Consider the following 22415-nt stretch of genomic DNA (forward strand, 5'->3'; position numbering starts at 1 on the left):
CAAGAAGTGAACATCACTATATCACTCGTGTAAAGCCAAATGGTTACACATTACACAGAGAACTACTTTCTTGCTAGGAACATTGATCTTTAAGCTCATTAGTCTGGAGACCCTTCCATACTCAGCTAAGAGACGCTCCACCTTACAACTTCAGGTCTCTCTCTTATTGCACCAGCTTTTAAACCAGCAGACTCCACAAACTAATTTATCTTGCACCAGCCACTTATTCTCAGTACTTCTTTCAGAAGTCTGGACAGCTGCCTTTGAATAAATAACATCCATGTTGCCCTTTAATTAAGAAACTGTCTTTTCAAGCAGGCACAAAGCAAATGCTATCAAAATGGGGCCATCACATAACAGTGGTAATTCCCCACCACATCCTTACAGCCTTCAGGTAATTTCTCTCTTAATAATCATAGTCAGAGCTTACAGTTAATCTTTTACTTATCAAACACAATTGCTGTAGATCAGTGTGTGTGTATGTACCTTTAAGAAGCTATCCAAGGGCTTGCACAAGTGTACAAATACTGACCACGTGCAGGTCTGACTGCCATTTTTATAGTAAGCTGTTGAGATGTAAGCATGTATGTATATAAGGTCTGTCTGTTAACTAGTTCATTTATATTTTATGATGCTGCTGTCCATCCTGATTTGTTTCTATGCATTAAAGCCTCTAAACGAAATACCCCACCTACTTGTCATCAATGTTAGAGAGGGACGAGCGACATGGTGTCAGAAGCGGCATGTCTAAATTACTTGAAGTCAGGATGGAATCCAAATTCTTCAGTTTGAGATCAAGAGGCACTTAGTTGAAACTTAAAGAATATCGAGGACTGAATCATCCCTACAACATGCATACTTTGCAAAACAGGTCAGAAACGAATCTCAGATGTTAAATCTTGCTCAACACTATTTTTTTATTCACAAAATATGAAACGAGGCATACAGAACATGCAAAATTATATTTGTTTAACCGCTATGGCCATTATTGATAAAAATATTCAAATTATTATGGAAAATGTTTGAAATTAAGTCCGAATTTCTATAAAATGAATAAACTAAAAGGAAACAACCACATTTTTGCTGAACACGTATTTTTCATATTAATCAAAGATATCTGAGTTATTAGAAGTGTATAAAGTGGTTGCATGTTTCTACAGTATTACAGCAAAGTTATTTCACAGAATACAGCCATTACAGAGCATATTTCGCAAAGTACAGTATTTCGAAAAGTTTACTGTCCATTTGAATGTTGTTCACACTGAGCCGAGTGGAGGAGGGGCATTGACTACAACTCTGATCTGAGACATAAAATAAGTATCCTGTTTTTTTTTTTTTTTTTTTTTTTTTTTGCTTATTTTTACTAGTTATTCTAGGCTGGAGTGCCTTCTCTGTGGAGTCTGCATGTCCTCCCCGTGGTCGAGTGACGTATAAAGACATGCAGGTAGGTGCGTGTGTGAATGGCTGTGCCTTCCTTGAAGGTTGGACGTTGGGCTGGCAACTTGGCACCATAAAAAAATCTACTGCCAATCATTAGTGGACCGGAGTTCCGCTGTGGCAACCCCTAATCGGGAAAAGCCAAAAGACATTGCTTTACTATTGCTTCTAGCAATTTATATATAGCTGAACTAAAATTGTCTGCCTTACAGGGCTTGATAAATACGTTTTTTACTGTCATACTGTTTGTAAAGCTTTTTAGCTAGTTTCACTGTGTGAAAGGTATTAACTGGAAATTTCCTCTACTTGTTAAGCACCTGTTTGTTTGTTCTGATTTCCTGCCAAGGAGTGTATCATATAACTGATTTGTTTGCAGTTAAAAGTATTCTGTAGAATCTCCTTGCTCCTTTATCTGTTTAAAAACTTTCATTTTGTTCACTGCTGTTTTTCTGCTGTGATAAACATTTCTGCAGTGTTTACTGGCTAAAAAAGTGTAGGTTAGTAGCTGTAGTATTGTCCCAGTTCAAATTTGCTGTCTCTGGGCCTGTTTGTTTTTGCAGTGGTTGTTCTGAGCATATGCCCATGCCATCTTAAATTAGCAGAAGCCTTTCTTTACCTTGTGGCAGGATTGTGTTGATTGGCTGCTGGCTGGTGGAGGTTGGGTGGTCTAGGGCTTGGAATAAGCACTCATTGGTTCTTTTGAGCTTTTTTTTTAAAGTTATTTAAGGTTGTATCTTCTGGTATTTAAGCCCTAACTTTGAGATTATTTCTATCTATACACACTGAGCTGAGTGGAGGAGGGGCATTGACTACAACTCTGATATGAGCTATAAAACAATAAGTATCCTGTTTTTGTTTGCTTATTTTTACTAGTTATTGCTTCTAGCAATTTATATATAGCACTTGTTATTGCCTTCTGCATACTTTTTACTGTATTTTATTGTTACTAACTAATCTACATGGTTGAACTAAATTTGTATTCCTTACAGGGCCTGATAAATAAGGTTTTTACTGTCACACTGTTTGTAGAGCTTTTTAGCTAGTTTCACTGTGTGAAAATTATTAACTGGAAATTTCCTCTACTTGTTAAGCACCTGTTTGTTCTGATTTTCTGACAAGCAGTGCATCATATAACTGATTTGTTTGCAGTTAAAAGCATTCTTTAGCATCTCCTTGCTCCTTTATCTGTTAAAAACTTTAATTTTGTGGCTCACTGCTGTTCTTCTGCTGTGATTAACATTTCTATAGTGTTTACTGGCTAAAAGAGTGTAGGCTGGTAGCTGTAGTATTGTCCCAGTTCAGATTTGCTGTCTCTGGGCCTGTTTGTTTTTGCAGTGGTTATTCTGAACACATGTCCAGGCCATCTTGAATTAGCAGAAGCCTTTCTTTACCTTTGTGGCAGGATTGTATTGATTGGCTGCTGGCTGGTGGAGGTTGGGTGTTCTAGGGCTTGGAGTAAGCACTCATTGGTTCTTTTGAGCTTTTTTTTAAGTTATTTTAAGGTTGTATCTTCTGGTATTTAAGCCTTAACTTTGAGAGGATTTATGTCTATACACACACTGAGCCGAGTGGAGAAAGTGCATTGACTACAACTCTGTATCTTGTTTTTTTTTTTTTTTTTTTGCTTATTTTTACTAGTTATTGCTTCTGGCAATTTATATATAACATTTTGTATTGCCTGCTGCATACTTTTTACTGTATTTTATTGCCACTAACTAATCTGCATGGTTGAACTAAAATTGTCTGCCTTACAGGGCCTGATAAATAAGGTTTTTACCGTCACACTGTTTGAAAAGCTTTCTAGCTAGTTTCACTATGTGAATAGTATTAACTGGAAATTTCCTCTACTTGTTTAAGCACCTGTTTGTTTGTTCTGATTTCCTGCCAAGGAGTGTATCATATAGCTGATTTGTTTGCAGTTAAAAGCATTCTGTAGAGTCTCCTTGCTCCTTTATCTGTTTAAAAACTTTAATTTTATGGCTCACTGTTCTTCTGCTGTGATAAATATTTCTGTATTGTTTATTGGTTAAACGAGCGTAGGCTGGTAGCTGTAGTATTGTTCCCCACCCTCCTTTCCTGTTGGTGTCTTGCTGTTATACTTGGTGGCTTTGCAGTTGCCCACTCCTACTGTAAATATGATCTGGGACACTCCTCCCAGTCTAGTCTCATTAGCTCATTCTACTTAATACAGAGAGAACATTTGAGGAGGGCAACCCATTTAGTTTCCTAACCTTGAATTATCTTCTGCTTCCCCTTTCTCCCTTTCCTTTACAAAAAAAAAACTTTGCTAGAATCTCCATCTGTTCATCTTAACTGTAACAAAAAAAATTAAGCTTGTTTCCTGCCTTTCCTGTAACTAGTCTAGTCCAGATACAGATTTACTATATCCAGGACTGTTTGTAAGCTTCTGAGCCCCCCAAGCCTGTTTGTGTTGGAAGGAAGCCTGCTAGCTTATCAGTGGGAGTGGTAAGCACTAGGTAATCTATCTACCACATAAGGAGACTCGTCTGGCCCAGAAATTGTAGTTATTGGCCGTTTGGGCAGTTTTTCCATCTCTGTCAAATTCTTGATTTAAAAACCCGCATTTGCACTTGTCCCCCCCCCTTCCTGTAACTAGTGTAGTCCAGATACAGATTTGCTGTATCCAGAACTGTTTGTAAGCTCCTGAACCCCCCAAGCCTTTTTGTGTTGGAGGGAAGCCTTTTAACTTATCAGGGGGAGTGGTAAGCACTAGGTAACCTAGCTACCACATAAGGAGTGGATCTGGCCCAGAAATTGTAGTTATTGGCTGTTTGGGCAGTTTTTCCATCTCTCTCAACTTTCTGATTTAAAAGCCTGCATTTGCACTTATTTCCCCCCTTTCCGGTAACTAGTCTAGTCCAGATACAGATTTGCTCTATCCAGGACTGTTTGTCAGCTTCTGAGCACCCCAAGCCTTTCTGTGTTGGAGGGAAGCCTGCTAGCTTATCAGTGGGAGTGGTAAGCACTAGGTAACCTATCTACCATATAAGGAGTGGTTACTCACCCAGAAATTGTAGTTATTGGTCGTTCGGGCAATTTTTCCATCTCTGTCAACATGTCTGATTTAAAAGCCCACATTTGCACTTGTTTCCTACCTGTAACTAGTCTAGTCCAGATACAGATTCTTAGTTTTAGCACTTGAATTTGCTTATTCGTGCTTAGCACTTGTTCAGAACTTGTTGTAAGCACTAAATAAGCTACTAATTACTACAGCACTCAACCTTCCTCATTACCTAGAGGAAAACAGTTTTTGTACTTACTTTCCTCACTTGCTTAGAGAAAAACAGCTCTTCTACTCACTTTCCTGACTTCTCTAAAGGAAAATAGTTTTTATTCAGGCATGTCCATGGGTCAGCTCCCAGTGTTCTCTCCTGTCTCTCTGATTAATCTAGGCATCTTGGGGCAATGTAGCAATTGCCTGATGTACACAGACATCCCTCTCCTCCTACCACCCAACACTACAACCTGTGAGAAATGCAGTTATGTAGTCAAAGTGGGGGTAAAGCTCTCTCCAGCTAAGACTGAACTTGACAGTCAAGAGGAGAAGGTAAACACTTGCACCACACCACACTTATCACATAGTCCCACTAAACCTACACCAGCAAAATCCACACATAGAAACATGAAAACATTAGCGGGTGCTCTCAATAATAATCTGCTCAAGCAACAGATACCTCCAAAGTAGAAACGCAAACAACCTCCACTCTCCAACACAACACAAGTGACACATAGCCCACACATTCAGTGTGCCACTCAACCACAGTCCACAAGGCAAAACAGCGTACCCAACACACTAGTCATAGGTGACTCTATAGTCGGGCACACTGATGTCCCACTCACCAGGCTGAACAAGGAGAAGGCTACTGTCAGCTGCCTGTTGGGTGCCAGGATCCGCCACATAACCCATGCACTCAGGTCACTCCACAAAAAGTACAAATATGACTCTGTCATTGTCCATGTTGGTATGAACAACCTGAGACGTACCTCCATATTTCCCCTGGACTACACGAAAAGAGACATGGAAGAGTTCTCCGATCTTGTAGCCCAGGCAGGTATGACCCTAGCCCTGAGTAGCATCCTGCCATCGCCCAGAATGATACCGCAGTATAAGGATAAGATGATTGACTTCAACAATTGGCTAAGCTTTTGGTGTCATTCTAAGGGGATCCAGTATCTGTCTGCCTGGGATGACATGGTCGACAGAACATGATGCTTTGCCAGAGATGGCCTGCACCTGTCACCCCTGGGATTCCAGATACTGGCTAAGGCTCTTGCCACCCCTATAGTGCCTTTTGTAGGCAGGGTTCAAATGACAAATTCACCACCATAACAGGAACAGGCAAGCAAAAACTGAGGGTAATGCTACTCAGTGCTAGAAGTCTAAATCTCAAAATGCACTCCCTTGAGGCACTCCTTAAAATGGGAAACATCGATATCTGTGCAGTGACTGAGACCTGGTTCAAGGCTGCAGAGAGCAACCCAGCATTACCAAGCTATAACTCATAGCACACTTTTCGGCCATCTAACCTTGACCAGAACACCAGAGGCGGAGGTATGTCCATATTCATTAAGGATATCCACACCTCCAGGCTAGTTCCTCAGCATAATGCATCCGAGGTTATCCACATGCAACTAACTCTGGGCAAAACTGCATTCCAAATTGTAGCTTGCTACAGATCCCCCAACATGCCCCAGGATTCCCACTCCTCTTTTCTTGATATACTGGAAAATATTAGGGTTCAACCAAACACCCTAATAATGGGTGATTTCAACTACCCATGTACCAATTCCTTCGCTCAACACTTTCTGGAATTCATAAATTCCAATGCCCTGGATCAGCTTATCCACACCCCCACCAGGGGCAACAATATCCTAGACCTAGTCATTACCAACATGAGTGACCAGTGTTCAACACCTGAACTCAACTCCTCATTGGTCAGATCTGACCATAAGCTAATCACCCTAGATATCCACATGCCGCCCCACCCCCATTAAGGAAACCATGGTAAAAAATTTCTCCAAAGCCAACTTCATGCTTCTTAAGACAGAAGTGGCAAACATGAAACCCTTGCAGATGGACAATGCAGTTACGACTGCTGAATCCTACACAAATGCACTCTATAAGCACTTACACGAGTGCATGGATCATGCTATCCCAAACAGAACCAAGACGCTATCCTCCAAAAAAAGGAAGCCAATCTGGTGGTCTCCTGCCATATCTACAACAGAAGGAAGAAATGGTGCAAAAGAGAGTAAACTCCCTTGAGTGGAGGAGCTCCTTGGTCAGCCTCAGTAAGAAGTTGAGATCCCTTATAAGATCCTCCAAAGCTAGCTACAAAAACCAAATCACCACTGATTCTAAGGACAAGCACAAAGCATTCTATAAGTTCATAGGTAGGTACTAGGCTATCGGCCCTAGGGCCTATACAAGCTGAGCTAAAAAGGTACCCTGTCTTTCGCCACCCAAGAAAATTATTTTCCTGTGCCCCTGTCGAGCAGAGTCACAGAGGTGATCCCCGGGGTGAATTTCCTATTTCCCATCCAATCATCAAGATTTTTTTTGAAGAGTGCTAATGAGGAGCTTTGTTTGATTTAGATAGGTAGTTTGTTCCTGAGTATGGGACAGGAATCTATCCCTCCAGCATGCTCTGTTTATTGTGGTGACAAGGTTTAGGTCCCCAGAGTGTGTAGCTCAGAGGGATTGGGATTTCTTTAAGTGGAGCATGTCCAACAGCTCTGGGTTTGACATAGCTTTGTATGTTAGGTAGATATTGCCTCTGAGTAGGCGATATGCGACAAAGTAAAGCTGGACATTTTTGAGACTGTCTGAATAGGGCATCTGTTTGAGGCCAGTAATCCTCTTTGTGAGGTATTTCTGTGGCCTTTGCAGTTATTGTAGATGTCTTGTGAGGTACGTACCAAAAGGAGCATTGTACTTTATAATGAGTCTAATGAGTGATGAGTAGAGGGGAACAATAACCTCTTTTTTCTTGGATGAGAAACCTTTTGTGATGAGGTGTGCCACATAGAAGTATTTCCTGACTACTGTGGTAATGTGATTATCAAAGGAGAGACTATTATCCACCTGTGTCCCAAGGTCTCTTATAACACTTTTGTTGTTAAGTAGACTACCACCTATGTGGTAGCTCATGGGTAGAGAGTTTTTACCAAAGGGGATAACAATTTACTTTTTGGCATTGAGCTTGAGGCCATGGCTTTGCCACCAGGCATCTGTCTCAGTGAAGCCCTTTTGTAGGATGTCCACATCGTTAGGAGTTTCAGTTATGGCTCCTAGTTATCAGTCATCTGTGAACTTTGTTATCCAAAGACCTTCTATGTTAGCCTGTACTTCAGAAAAGTAGATACCAAACAGGAGAGGACCCAGGACTGAACCCGGTGGTACTCCACTTGTCACTGGTTTGAAGTCGGAGTTGGAGTCTGCTACTTTCACTGTGTGGGTTCTGTCAGTGAGCCAGTTGGCAACCCATCTTGTGACATAGGGATTTATACCTAGTTTAGTGAGTTTATCTATAATTCCAGAGTGGGAATTGGTGTCAGAAGCCTTGGCGAGATCTAGATAGGCTGTGTGAACCACCTTACCTTCATCCACGGCTTTGGTGACTGCTTCAAAGAAGTCATTCAGGTTTAGGAGACATGATCTGCCTTTTACAAACCCAAACTGTGTGGGGTCCAGAGTTTGGAGATTACCAGTGTCTTTGTTTATAAGGTCCATAGCGTTGCAGACCAGGCTCGTTCGGCTAATGGGGCGGTAGTTCCCGGGGTACATGGTGGCTCCCCCTTTCTGGAGTGGGATAACCGTCGCTGTGCACCATTCAATGGGCACAAAGCCTGAGGTTAGGCTATGACTGAACATGGTACTTAGGTGGGGTGCCAGTTCATTCTGTAGTTCATGTAGAACGCAGGCTAGGATGTTGTCAGGTCCAATGGATGCTGTGTTGTTGGCTTTGGAAAGTGTGTTTTTTACCTGTACAGCTGTGATTACAGGAACTTTGCATTCTTCTGGTATAGAGATGGGTCTTTTAGTGGGTGAGGGGGGATAAAGTTAGCACTGAACCTATCTGCCAGGATGTTGGCAATATCACTTGATTCTGTATATTTAATGCCATTGTGCTGTAACTCAGAGCAGATCTGAGTGTTGCCATTGAGATTCTTGACATAGCTATAGAATGCTTTGTGGTTGCCTTTAGAATCAGTGGTGATTTTGTTTTCATAACTAGCTTTGGAGGATTTTATGAGGGATCTCAGCTTCTTACTGAGGCTGACCAGGGGGTGTGGATAAGTTGATCTAAGGTGTTGGAATTTATGAACTCCAGAAAACGTTGAGCAAAAGAGTTGGTAGTAGTTTTCCCAGTTAATGGTGGGGTAGTTGAAATCGCCCATTATTAGGGTGTTGGGTCGTACCCTAATATTTTCCAGTGCATTAAGAAATGAGGAGTGGGAATCCTGGGGCATGGTGGGGGATCTGTAGCAAGTTACAATTTGGATTACGGTCTTGCCCAGAGTTAGTTTCACTTGGATAATCTCGGATGTATTATGCTGAGCAACTAGCCTGGAGGTGTGGATATCCTTAATGAATATGGACATGCCTCCACCTTTAGTGTTCCGGTCCAGGTTAGGTGGCCGAAAGGTGTGGTATGAATTATAGCCTGGTAATGCAGGGGTGCTTTCTGGAGCCTTGAACCAGGTCTCTGTCACTGCACAGATGTCAATGTTCTCAATTTTAAGGAGTACCTCAAGTGAATGCATTTTGAGGTTTAGACTTCTAGCATTGAGTAGCATTACTCTCAGATTTTGCTTGCTTGTACCTGTTACCGTGGTGAATTTGTTATTTGAACCTTGCCTAAAAAAGGCACTATAGGGGTGGCAAGAGCCTTTGCCAGTATCTGGAATCCCAAGGGTGACAGGTTCAGGCCATCTCTGGCAAAGCATCCTGGTCTGTCGATCATGTCATCCCAGGCAGACAGATACTGGATCCCCTTAGAATGACACCAGAAGCTTAGCCAGTTGTTGAAGTCAATCATTTTGTCCTTGTACTGTGGTATCATTCTGGGTGATGGTGGCAGGATGCTACTCAGGGCTAGGGTCATACCTGCCTGGGCTACAAGATCAGAGAACTCCTCCATGTCTCTTTTCATGTAGTCCAGGGAGGTAAGTCTCAGGTCATTCACACCAACATGGCCAATGACAGAGTCATATTTGTACTTGTTGTAGAGTGACCTGAGTGCGTGCGTTATTTGGCAGATCCTGGCACCTGACAGGCTGCTGACAGTAACTTTCTCCTGTTGCCTGTTGAGTGGAACATCAGTGTGCCTGACTATAGAGTCATCTATGACTAGAGTGCTGGGTACGTTGTTATGCCTTATGGGCTGTGGTTGAGTAGCACACTGAGTTTGTGGGCTGTGTGTCATTTGGGTTGTGTTGGGGGGTGGAGGTTGCATGCGTTTCGCCTTTGGAGGTCTCTGTTGCTTAAGCAGATTTTTATTGAGAGCCTCCACAAATGTAGGTGTGTGTTTTGTGTTGCTATGTGTGTGTTTTGGTGGTGTATGTTTTGAGGGAATATGTGATGAGTGTGGTGTGGTGCAAGTGTTTACCTTCTCCTCTTGACTGTCTAGTCCATTCTTGGGTGAAGAGAGCTTTGCTTCCAGTCTGGCTATATAAGTGCATCTCTCACAGGTTGTAGTGTTGGGTGGTAGGTGGAGAGGGTTGTCTGTGTACATGAGGCAATTGCTGCATTGCCCTAAGATGCCCAGATTCATCAGGTAGACAGGAGAAAACACCGGGAGCTTACCCTTAGACATCCCTGGATAGGTGTTTATTAAGTACTAAAAACTCTTTTCCTCTTGAAAAGTGAGAAAAGTTGAGTGCTGTAGTAATTTGTAGCTTATTTAGTGTTTACAACAAGCTCTGAACAAGTGCTGAGCTCAAAGAAACAGATTTGCATGCTAAAACTAAAAAAAACTGGCTAGTTCTAAGGGAAAATTTGACCCTAGCTAAGCAATGATGCATAAAGTGTATTTTTTTTATATACAGTAGCAAGTGAGCAAACTGATCTAGGCAAATTAACCAGTAAAAATCTAAAAACTGAGCCCCATTCCAGAAGTCTTTGATCAGACAAGTTCTAACTGCACACTCCTGCCACTAGGGTGCAGGGGAACCTTCTCCAAAAAAAAGATGGTCTGGATTAGTGCTCAAGTTATACAAACAAAGCTAGATTCAGCAGGTCTGAATTTAGTATATACTACAGCAAACAAGGTGCACCAATTTCAGAAAGAAACAGTTCAAATAAGCAGCCACAATAATCCTTTAACCAGAAATTCCCAGCTCAGAAGGGCAGAATCTAACCTGTCCAGAATCTCAATGGCAACATCCGGATCTGCTCTGAGTTACAGCAAGAAAATTACAGAACCAACTGATATTGCCAACATCCTGACAGATAAGTTCATTGCTAACTTTACCCCCCCACCCCTCTCACCCCCTAAAGGGTCCATATCTGTACAGGAAGAATGCAGAGTCCCTGTAATCACAACTACGCAGGTAAAAGCTGCACTCTCTAAAGCCAAAAACACAGCATCCATGGGACCAGACAACATCCCCATCTGCGTTTTACATGAAATTCAGAATGAACTGGCTCCCCCACCTAAGCACCATGTTCAGTCATAGCCTCACACCAGGCTTTGTGCCCACTGCTCCCGGGAACTATCGCCTTATTAGCCTGACAAGCCTGGTTTGCAAGGCCATGGAATGTATCATCGCGGAATTTATAAACAAAGACATTGGTAACCTCCAAACTCTGGACCCCACCCAGTTTGGGTTTGTGAAAGGCAGATCATGCCTTCTGAATGTGATAACTTCTTTGAGGCAGTAACCAAAGCTGTAGATGAGGGTAAGGTGGTTCACACAGCTTATCTTGACCTCGCCAAGGCTTTCGACACCATCTCCCATTCTGGAATTATAGCTAAACTCACTAAAGTAGGTATAAATCCCTACATCACAAGATGGGGTTGCCAGCTGGCTCACTGACATAACCCACACTGTAAAAGTTGCAGACTCCAAATCTGACTTCAAACCAGTGACAAGTGGAGTACCACAGGGTTCAGTCGTGGACCTCTCCTGTTTGGTATCTACTTCTCTGAAGTACAGGCTAACACAGAAGGCCTTTGGCTAACGAAGTTCGCAGATGACTGCAAACTAGGAGCCATAGTCGAGTCCCCAAATGATGTGGACATTCTACAGAAGGGCCTCACTGAGACAGATGCCTGGTGTCACACCCATGGCCTCAAGCTCAAGTCCAAAAAGTGCATTGTCATCCCCTTTGGTAAAAACTCTGTACCCATGAACTACCACGTAGGCGGCAGTCTACTTAACGCCGAATGTGTGATGAGACCTTGTGACTCAGGTGGACAGTAGTCTCTCCTTTGATAATCACATCACCACAGTAGTCAGGAAATCCTTCTACGTGACACACCTCATCAGAAAAGGGTTTTCATCCTGGAAAAAAGAGGTCATTGTTCACTCTACTCGACACTCATTAGACACATTATAGAGTACAGTACCCCTTTTGGAATGTACCTCACACGACATCTGCTGCAGCTGGAAAGGCCACAGAAATACCTCGCAAAGAGGATTACTGGCCTCAAACAGATGCCCTACACTGGCCGTCTCAAAAAACTCCAGCTGTACTCTGTAGCATGTCACCTACTCCGAGGTGATCTCTACCTAACATATAAAGCTATGTCAAACGCAAAGCTGTTGGACATGCTACACCTAAAGAAATCCCAATCCCTCCAAGCTACATGCTCTGGGGACCTAAACCTTGTCACCACAGTAAGTAGGACATGCTGGAGGGATAGATTCCTGTCCCAGAGACTTCCCATACTCTGGAACAAGCTACCCATCTATGTCAAGCAAAGTTCCTCATTAGCACTCTTCAAGAAAAATCTTGATGAGTGGATGGGAAATAGGAAATACACCCCGGGAATCACTTCTGTGGCTCTGCTTGACAGGGGCACAGGAAAATAACTTTCTTGGGTGGCGCAAGCCAAGGAACCTTGTTGACTAGGCTTACTTAGGCCCTTGCGCCGATAGCCTAGTACTGACCTATGAACCTATAAGAACAGTTTATTTATACATAATTACAAGGGCCATATTTTCACTGTGTTTGTGCATACTTTGTGAGCATGGCTGACAGATTTCAAAAACCCAGTGCACTTGTGTTTGACGGTAATATTTAAGAGAACTGGAGAGTGTTTGAGCAAGAGTACCACATATCCATACAGGTTGCATTTTCTGATAAAGATGACCATACAAAGCCATTTATTCTGCTTAATTTAGCTTGGTCAGAAGCCATAGAAAGGGACCTTTAATTTGTGTATGCACCTGCTATCTATACAGGAGAGGGGAAACCATCATATTGTTATACAGGCTGAGTCAAGGGAAGACCCCGAGTGCTTAAATTGTAATGTAACCCCAGACAAATGTTACAATTGAAAGGCACTTATTTTACACAAGGGATCAAAAGCCTGGTGAAACTTTTGCAGCATATATAAATGACTTGAGAAACAAAGCTAAAATGTACAGATCTGGTGATTTAAAAGGGATGAGATGATAAAGGACAGACTTGTCTGTAGTATTAAAGATGATGCTGTGAGAAAGACTTTGCTTCATGACAGTGATTTAACTTTGAACAAGGCCATTGAGATTTGTCAGCTGTATGAGCTCACAGAAAAACACACAGATATGCTTACAAATGAGAACATATCTAGAAGGCACAATGACAAAGCTCATGTTGATAGTAAAAGAAACAGGCCCAAGCACATGGTAGCAACTGTAGCCCCTGCAGCATCCACTGGTAAACTCCAGAGCTTTCCAGCAAATTTCAGAGTTCGCACAGTCTCAGTAAAGCATACGAGTAAGTCAGCAAATTGAGAGCATGGGCCCCAACCTAGTTTAATTGCCAACTGTCGTAATTGTGGTGGAAATCACGAATCTAAAATGGAAAAATGTTTAGCTTTTGGTCAACAATGCCACAAATGCAATAAGTGGAATAATTTCAAAAGGTTTTGTAAATCAAAAGGTCCACATTCTTTTATTAAAAGGGGACATTTTAAGAAACAATGTGTGATTTGTCCAGTTGTAGCTCTAACTGAATGGGTATCTTCCATGGTGGTAGCTCATAAGAAAAGCTCAGATGACATCAGAATATGCATTGACTCACAAGATTTGAACAAAGTGCTAAAAAGACCTCATCATTCAATGTGCAGTCAAAGAGGTCTCAGTCTTGATGCCAAATACCACTGTTTTTTCTGTCTTAGATGCAGAGAGTTCATTTTGGCAAATTCTGTTTGACAAGAAGTCATTATTGCTCACTAAGTTCAGTACTCCTTTTGGCAGATACAGATTTTTGAGAATGCCATTTGGGATAAATTTTGCAAGTGAAGTCTTTCAACGTGCAATGGAGTGACTTTTTTCTGGGTGTCCTTGTGCTGTTATAGTTGACGACATACTGGTAGGAGGTCACAGTGAAGCTGAGCATGATAGAGCATCAGAAAAGTTCTGGAAAGGGCACATCAAGTGAATCTTAAGCTCACTCCACAGAAATGTAAATTGAGGCTATAAGAAGTTACTTATGTTGGTCAGTTATTTAACAGTTCAGGCTTACGACCAGACCCTTCTAAACTAACAGCCATTCTCGAGATGCCAGCTCCAGACAATGTTTAAGCCCTGCAACATTTTCTTTTCATGATTAACTGTCTAGGCAAGTTCATTCCAGACTTGAGCCAAATATCAGCACTACTGAGAGAGCTGACACATAAAGATGTATCATGGTCTTGGTTAGAGCAACACCAAAGAGCATTTGAAGTCCTGAAACAGAGAATTGGTAGTCCACCAACTCTCAGATACTATGATGTTCATGAGCCAGTTACTCTTTCATGTGATGCTTTGAAATGTAGTCTAGGTGCAGTCATTTTGCAAGAGGGTCAGCCTGTTGCATATGCATTGAGAACTCTCACCCAAACTGAAATGCTGCATGTTCAGATTGAGGAAGAGCTTTTGGCAATTGAGTTTAAAGTTCCATGATTATGTTTATGGTAGACCTATCCAGATCAAAACAGACCACCAACCTCTAGTCACCATCTTGAGAAAGCCTATGCATTTAGCTCCAGCTAGACTGCAACGCATGATGCCGAAATTGCAAAAGTATAATTTCACTCTTGACTACAAGAAAGGCAAACTTCTTTATATTGTTGATACATTGTCCAGATCACCGAGAAACACCAGAGAACAGCATGAAAATGAGAATCTTGAGTTTGAAGTCATGAAAGTGAGAAATTTGTCTTCCACACGTCTTAATGAGTTGAGAGATTACACAGCCACAGATCCAGTTTTACAAAGACCCAACCACTTTATCAATTAAGGATGGCCATCAAAGCAATCTAGTTTACCTCAAGAAGTGCAACCTTATTTTCCATACAGAGATGAGATTTTGTGTGACAATGGTATCATTACTAAAGGTCCCAAAGGAATTGTTCCAGAGTCCTTGCAACAAGAGTACATTACTGTCTTGCATCGTGGCCATCCAGGAACCGACTCTACTAAAAGAAGGGCGAAAGTTCTAGTATTTTGATCTTCTGTGTCACAAGATATTGAGAGAGCACTTTCATCTTGTTCCATGTGTAATAGCACTAAGCCACATAAGCAGAAGAAACCATTTCATCTAAACCAGATTCCTGAAATACCTTTGTCAACAGCAGCCACCGACATTTTTGAGTGGGCTGGTCAACATTATTTGGTATTGATAGACTCTTACTCATATTGGTTTGAGATTGACCTACTTCCTAATCTAGCATCCAGTACTGTCATTACTAAGATGAAGCATCATTTTGCAGTGCATGATAGTCCGCACAGAGTTATTTCTGACAATGGCATACAGTTTACAAGCCAACAGTTCAAAAGATTTGCCAAAGAATGGGACTTTACTCATGCCACGAGTAGCCCAGAGTACCTGCAGTCAAATGATTTGGCAGAACGTGCAGTTCAAAGTGGAAAACAGAGAAGTCAAAACGAGACAATAGTTTTCCTGAATCTCTTGAATCTCAGAAATGTTCCTCATGATAAACATCTTGGTTCACCTTCTCAGAGACTTCTGTTGAGACAAACCAGAACCGCATTACCAATCAGTAGTCAATTGTTGGTTCCATGTGTCAAGAACAACAGATCAGTGAAAGCCAATCAGTTGAAGAAGCAATTAACCCAGGCATCCTGCTATGATAAAACCAGCAAACCGCTCAATCCATTATAAGATGAAGTGGTAAGGATGCAAACGTCCAAAGATTATGATCGGATTGGTGTCATGAAGAATATTTGCCCAGAGACAAGATCATACATTGTGGAATCACAAGGAGCAGAGTTTAGATGGAAATGAAAACATTTGATACCAGTGTCCAAGCCTATACCACAGCACATAGCCTGTGAGAAAGACTCTTTATCTCAGAATGAGTTGTCTGGTGTTCCAGTTCCTGGGGAAGTTCCAGAGAATATTCCTGTTCCTGTGACGAATTGTTCACCGAAGACTGTCCTTGTTACTAAATGCATTTCAGATTGCTAAGTTGAGATTTGGTCATATCTCCATGCCATGTGACAGATACATGGCAACTTGGACATGAACTTTGTGTTTTGTTTGTAATGTCTGTAATAATGCATGTCAAACTCTAATATTTTTGCACAAAGGGCAATCTATTTAAGAGGGAGGATTTAGATCAGTGTGTGTATATGTATCTTTAAGAAGCTATCCAAAGGCTTGCACAAGTGTATAAATACTGAGCGCGTGCAAGTCTGACTGCCATTTTATACTAAGCTTTTGAGATGTAAGCATGTACGTATGTAAGGTCTGTCTGTTAACTAGTTTGTTTATATTTTATGATGCTGCTATCCATCCTGATGTGTTTCCATGTATTAAAGCATCTAAACGAAGTACCCTGCCTGCTTTTTATTTAGGTTCATAGATTCATAGGTTCATAGATTAGTACTAGGCTAACTGCTCTTGCGAGCCATTTTAAGCCTAGCCAATTATCCCTTGTGAGACTCAAACCCTGCACCTTGTGTTTGTAAGGTAAGTACCTTAAACATTAGACCGCATTTTTCAACACAAAATACCCTTGTCAGTCTCGAACCCCACACCTTGGACTCACCAGCCTGCATGAAGTACCACTAAGCCACAGCAGTCATCTTTGTTAGAGAGGGACAAGCGACAACTGTTAATTCACCTAACTTCTGTATGTACTCAGAACTCTCCCCTCCCCTCCCTACTATCTCTCATCCTCTTCCAGCTGTACTTTTCTTAGCTTACCCTTGGCTTTAGTAGAGTCTTCCTTTTTCCATCTAGAAAACATCTCCAGGATTAAGCTCCTAATTACCTAAAATGATCTCTGTGCTTGTTCATGCCTTCGTCTCTACCATACTGGACTATTGATGGAATAATGAGGTGTGAGACAACAGCACAGAGGATCCGTGGAATAATGGATGTGAGACAGGAGCACAGAGGATCAGTAGAATAATGGCGCATGAGACAAGAGGAGGGAGGATCGGTGGATTGAAGGATGAGGTACAACAACACAGAAGATTGATGTAATACAGGGACGCACAGCAAAAAGTGTCACCAGTAGAAAATAAGTTTTCTTGTTTCTGTGTTCAGGGAGTAATATCCTGAGACTTCCTTATGATGATGATGATAAAAGAACTGATATGGTTCATAGAATGGTAATGGAAATAGTAGATGTTTTACACCAGAAGCTGTATAAAGAGCTTATGTTCTGTAGTACGGAATGAAGAAAAAAGGGAGTAGAACATGATAAAAACATTTAGGCACTTTAAGGAAATGCATACACTCCAAGTAGATGCTATCCAAAGAAGTGTGCTGTATGAAGGTAGGCGAGGAAGTCTTGTTTCACAATAATAACGATGATTTACGAATGAATCACTAGATGGGAGAAAAATGGCAATAGACTTCAACAAGGTATGAGATGACATAATGCACTTATGAGTAGCATGGAATAATGTTGATATAAGTAGAATATGTGCTTATCCCTTAATAGCTGAGGTGGGTGGAGTGGTTGTTATATCCCTGTCACATTTCTATGGTTCCATGTATCTGTTTCAGACGCTGTTGTAGTCATCTTTTCCATATATTTGCCTGTCTTCTTTTTTATTGTGTTGGATTTTGGCCTTCTCCTTAATGAAAGAGGTACATGTTGTCTTGCTACATCTAGAGAAAATACTATGAAGTTTGCCATTCTTTTCAAAGTCTGACCTCCATTATTGTTTTCAGAACTTCAAGAGATTATTAGCTTAGTTTCCTGTCTGACAGCAGTATATCCTCAGATTATTGCAACTGCAAAATATCTTGAACTATCCAGCCCCTTGCGGAGGAAAAAAAAACTGAACTGCTTGTAAGAAATGTCAGCTATGTCAGTGTAGTTTCCCATCTTGTTGACAGCTGTCACTTATCATTTCCACTTAAACTTGGTTTCATTTCTGTTTCTTTGATTTTGTTTAAAAAAAAAAACTGTGTTCAAGTCGAGTATATGACTCACTTCTCATAGGTGATTAAGTTGCCTAGGAGGCATGCATTCATTTGTAGTGCTTTTACTTCTAGAAACTAGTTCAGTCCATATATCCCTTTACAGCAGACCTACTGTATCTAGCACAGAAGTTAGCTCCAAAAGCTGTATAACTGCCTTTGATGAAGAGTCAACAAACTACCTACAACTGAAAAAAACACTGTATGTTATATCTGAATAATTTATTGTGTGATTTAACTTGATAATTGTTAATTTTGTATTAAATGTGGTACTATTGTTTGTCAGTCAGCATCCTGTTTTATCACCTTCCACCATCCTCCATTTGCTTTTGTTTATATTGACTAGACTATGCCTGCTGCTTTGGAACCCTTAATTGATGTTTAGCAGGTAAATCGGCTATGAAGTCATCTGAGCCATTTAGAGTATGTGTATTTAGAGTTGTGGTATAGTGAAGAGTGGGAAGCATTGAATGTAATTATCAAAATGATGAACATTCATTCAGAAATGCAGTTGTAACATATTATTCAATTAAATGCTTATTTCCTAGCCTCATGATGTCCTTCAAGGATGCATCTGCAGTCCTTACAAATGGGTTGTCCTGTCGTCAGGCAGCCCTTCGGTCGGCAGCTTTGGGGTTAAAATTTGTAGCTGATTTTATTTGCTCTTCAGCAGCTATGAAAATTCATGTATTGCATTTTTGTATCAGTTCTAGGGCATTTATAACTGCAGTAATGACTGAAATGCTTATTTTAAATGTTAAAATAAAAATTGTAGTACTTTTCTTAACAATGTTTTATTTTATTTTGATAGGTGTAGCAGTGGCTAAGGGTGCAGGAAGGGTAGCAGATGATGCCACTGTACTAAAGCCTTCTTCTGTTAGCTGTAGTAATTTGAAGCTCAGGTCAGTAGTACAAAGATGTGCCAGTGATCAGCACTGCCCTTCCCATCCACCAGCCTTGGATTCTACTCAAGCAAGGATTCATCGGCCCCCACAGCACCCTACTGAAACCGGTCCTTCAAACTCCAGCTTGATGCAAACATCGTTGTTTTCTGCTTCTTACTCTTCAACCACCTTGGGCAGGACTGCACCACTCAATGTGAACAGGACACACACTTCTGCCTTGCAGTCTTTCCATCCAGTACACCCTGAAGGGCAGCAGCAGCAGAAGCTCTCAAGTTCCAGTTGTTATGGGAATGGTCATTTCATGTCCACTTCATCTATACAGAGTGCCATTCAGATTTACAGCCAGAAACTCTCCAGGCCAGCATCAGCCAAAACTGGTAGGCAAGAATTCAAATAATGTTTGTGATTGTCCATTTAAAGATCTAAGAATAAAGAGTATATTAAACACTAGAGTACTGTAAAGTAGTGACTTTGAGCATCTTCAGTTATATATATTTAATTTTAGTCTCTTTTCATAAATTAACCCCTTTACTGCTGATCATTTTTAAGAAAGCTGATTTCCTTTCACTGACTGTTTTTCTTCCTAAATGTAAAGGTCTATTTCTCTGAAATAATTCAATGTAGTCTTTTTTTTTTCATAACTGTATTAATTTATTCCAACAATTACATCATACAAGTAACATCAATCAGAACTACTTATAATGACACAGTTAGATTGGTACCATGGTATGATGCATAAAATTATATAGTTGTATTTTTAACATAGAGAAATTGTAACACCTTTAGGTTTCTTAAGCCATTCATTCTTAAATAGTGACACATAACAGTGGTAGTTTTCCAGCCAACATTTGGTCACTATACTGTGTATTCTTGTATACATGTTGCAGTCAGCCTGAAACATCCTTCACATGTAATCTTTTTGACATAGACATGTTCCTGCTAGATATACATGTCAAAGCTTTGGAACAGATGATTATCTTGGACTTCCATAACCCGAGCCATGTTGCCAGCTTCAGTCTGTCTCTCCTTTTTTTTTCTTACAGTGATCTTCTTTAATCCTTCCAATTTCAGTTTAGATTTCTTCCTTTTAATCTTCCCCTTGACTTTTCTACCTTCTCTAGGAAACATGATGTAATTTTCTGTAAACTGAATGTTTTGTTACTGAACAAAGTCAGCATTCCCTATAAATGCATGTGTTACATAATGAAGCAGTGACATTTTTATATATAATATTGCTGCATTGTAGATACTGATGAGTTTCTTTTTCTTCCTATTTATTTGTTGTGAACTTCTCTTATTTTTCTTTATTTTCTCCTTTATCCTGTGAAACTTCAGTCTGCAGAATACTTGTATCCTGAATCTGAAAGTTGTTTTTGGCAGTAATGTCTTTAATAGGGGTTGATTGATATTTATTTGCAGAGGACACTTCCTTTCTTAAATGTGTTCTATTTGTACTTTGCCTAACATTAGTTATTCCATCAGCCCAGTCATTAGTATATGTAACAACAGACGTGTTGTTGTCCTATCTCGCCTTCATTCTTACCAGGATGGGTTCGGATCCAATCCTCGGATCCGACTCAGCCTTTATACACAGGCTTGAGGTCTTCCACTATCTCGTGGCTAACCCCTATTCCAAAAATTCAAAAATGGTCAGCACAGCAGATGAGAGAATAAATAGTTTAATGAAAAGACAGAGCAAAAGAGCATGTATAGTTTTTCATTTATTTATACAAAAATATAAAAATAAGAATTCCCTCAGTCAAAGCCCCAGCGGAATCAAACCTGAATATCTCAAAACACAAATTCCGCAAGTGGGCAAGTGCAACGGCCCCAAAAAATACAAAAATGGCCAGCACAGCAGATGAGAGAATAAATAGTTTAATGAAAAGACAGAGCGAAATATAATATTTGTGGGTAAATAACGAATGAAAAACGATACATGCCCTTTCACTCTGTCTTTTCATTAAACTATTTATTCTCTCATTTGCTGTGTTGGCCATTTTTATATTTTTGTATTTTTTTGGGCCGTTGCACTTGCCCACTTGCAGAATTTGCATTTTGAGATAAACCGTATCCCAGCATGCACTAAGAAATCTCCACAGATCTTGTTTGCTGCTAAACAAAATTGGGTACTTGTTCTACTGGCTCTGGCTAATCATACTGTTTCTTATAATCGCTATTGTTGGAAATTGCCTATTCTTGCTATATTATTGCTCTAGATAGCTAGTCATTGTGCTAGTTAATTATTTTCACTTTGTCCTGCTGTTTTTCTTCTGTTGTCCATCTTCATAGGTTCATAGGTGTGTACTAGGCTAATAGCCCTGGAACCTTTACAAGCCTAGCCCATACGATTACCCTGGCATTGTGCCACCCGACCTTAGTTCCAAGTGCCTCTGTTGAGTAAAGCCACTGGAGTGATCCCTGGGGTGAATTTTCTATTTCCCATCCACTCATCAAGATTTCTGTTGAAGAGAGCCAGTGAGATGCTCTGCTTGACATGTATGGGAAGTCTATTCCATAGCATGGGCAATCTCTGGGTTATGAACCTGTCCCCTCCTGCATGTTCTGTTGATTGTGGTAATGAGGTTGAGGTCTCTGGAGCGTGTGGTGTGGAGGGATTGGGATTTCTTTAGATGTAGCATTTCTAACAGAGCTGGGGCAGACATGGCTTTGTAAGTCAAGCAGAGATCGCCTGTAAGTAGGCGATATGAGACACAGAATAGTTAGAGGCTTTTTTTAGTCTGTCCATATAGGACAAATGTTTAAGGCCTAGGATCCTCTTTGTGAGGTACTTTTGCGGCCTCTCCAGTTGTTGCAGGTGTTTAGTGGGCTGAACAAGGAGAAAATTACTGTCAGCTGCCTGTCGGGTACCAGGATCTGCCACATAACGCATGCACTCAAGTCACTGCCCAACAAGTACAATTACTGTCATTGTCCTTGTTGGAGTGAATGACTTGAGATGTACCTCCCTGGACTAAATGAAAAGAGACATGGAAGAGGTCTTGGATCATGTGGCCCAGGCAGGTATGAACCTAGCCCTGAGCAGCATCCTGCCTTCGCCCAGAATGATACCACAGTATAAGGACAAAATGGTTGACTTCAACAGTTGGCTAAGTTTCTGGTGTCATTCAAGGAGGATCCAGTATCTATCTGCCTGGGACGACATGATTGACAAACCACGATGCTTTGCTGGAGATGGTCTGCACCTGTCGCCTTTGGGATTCAGGTTACTGGCTAAGGCTCTTGCCACCCCTATAGTGCCTTTTTTAGGCAAGGCTCAAAGGACAAAACCACCACTGTAACAGATATAAGCATGCAAAATCTGAAGGTAGTGCTACTCAATGCTAGAAGTCTAATCCATAAAATCCAGTCTCTCTCGAGGCACTCCTAAAAATGGAGAACATCGATATCTGTGCAGTAACTGAGACCTGGTTCAAGGCTCCAGAGAGCACCCC

The 22415-nt window shown here is 41.1% G+C and overlaps 1 protein-coding gene across 1 annotated transcript in view; it reads left to right on the top strand.

The window, feature by feature from the left end:
- The window catches only part of TTLL5 (tubulin tyrosine ligase like 5), a gene marked incomplete in the record, with an annotated part of 5893562 nt that overhangs the window by 4554502 nt on the left and 1316645 nt on the right, over positions 1-22415 (top strand). Inside the window, 1 exon segment of the mRNA XM_044073865.1 lies at positions 18867-19337. Coding sequence (XP_043929800.1) covers positions 18867-19337 — 471 coding nt within the window.

The sequence above is a fragment of the Protopterus annectens genome, chromosome 6.part0 (genome assembly GCF_019279795.1).
Source record: "Protopterus annectens isolate FY-2018-M chromosome 6.part0, PAN1.0, whole genome shotgun sequence".
Taxonomy (NCBI): domain Eukaryota; kingdom Metazoa; phylum Chordata; order Ceratodontiformes; family Protopteridae; genus Protopterus; species Protopterus annectens.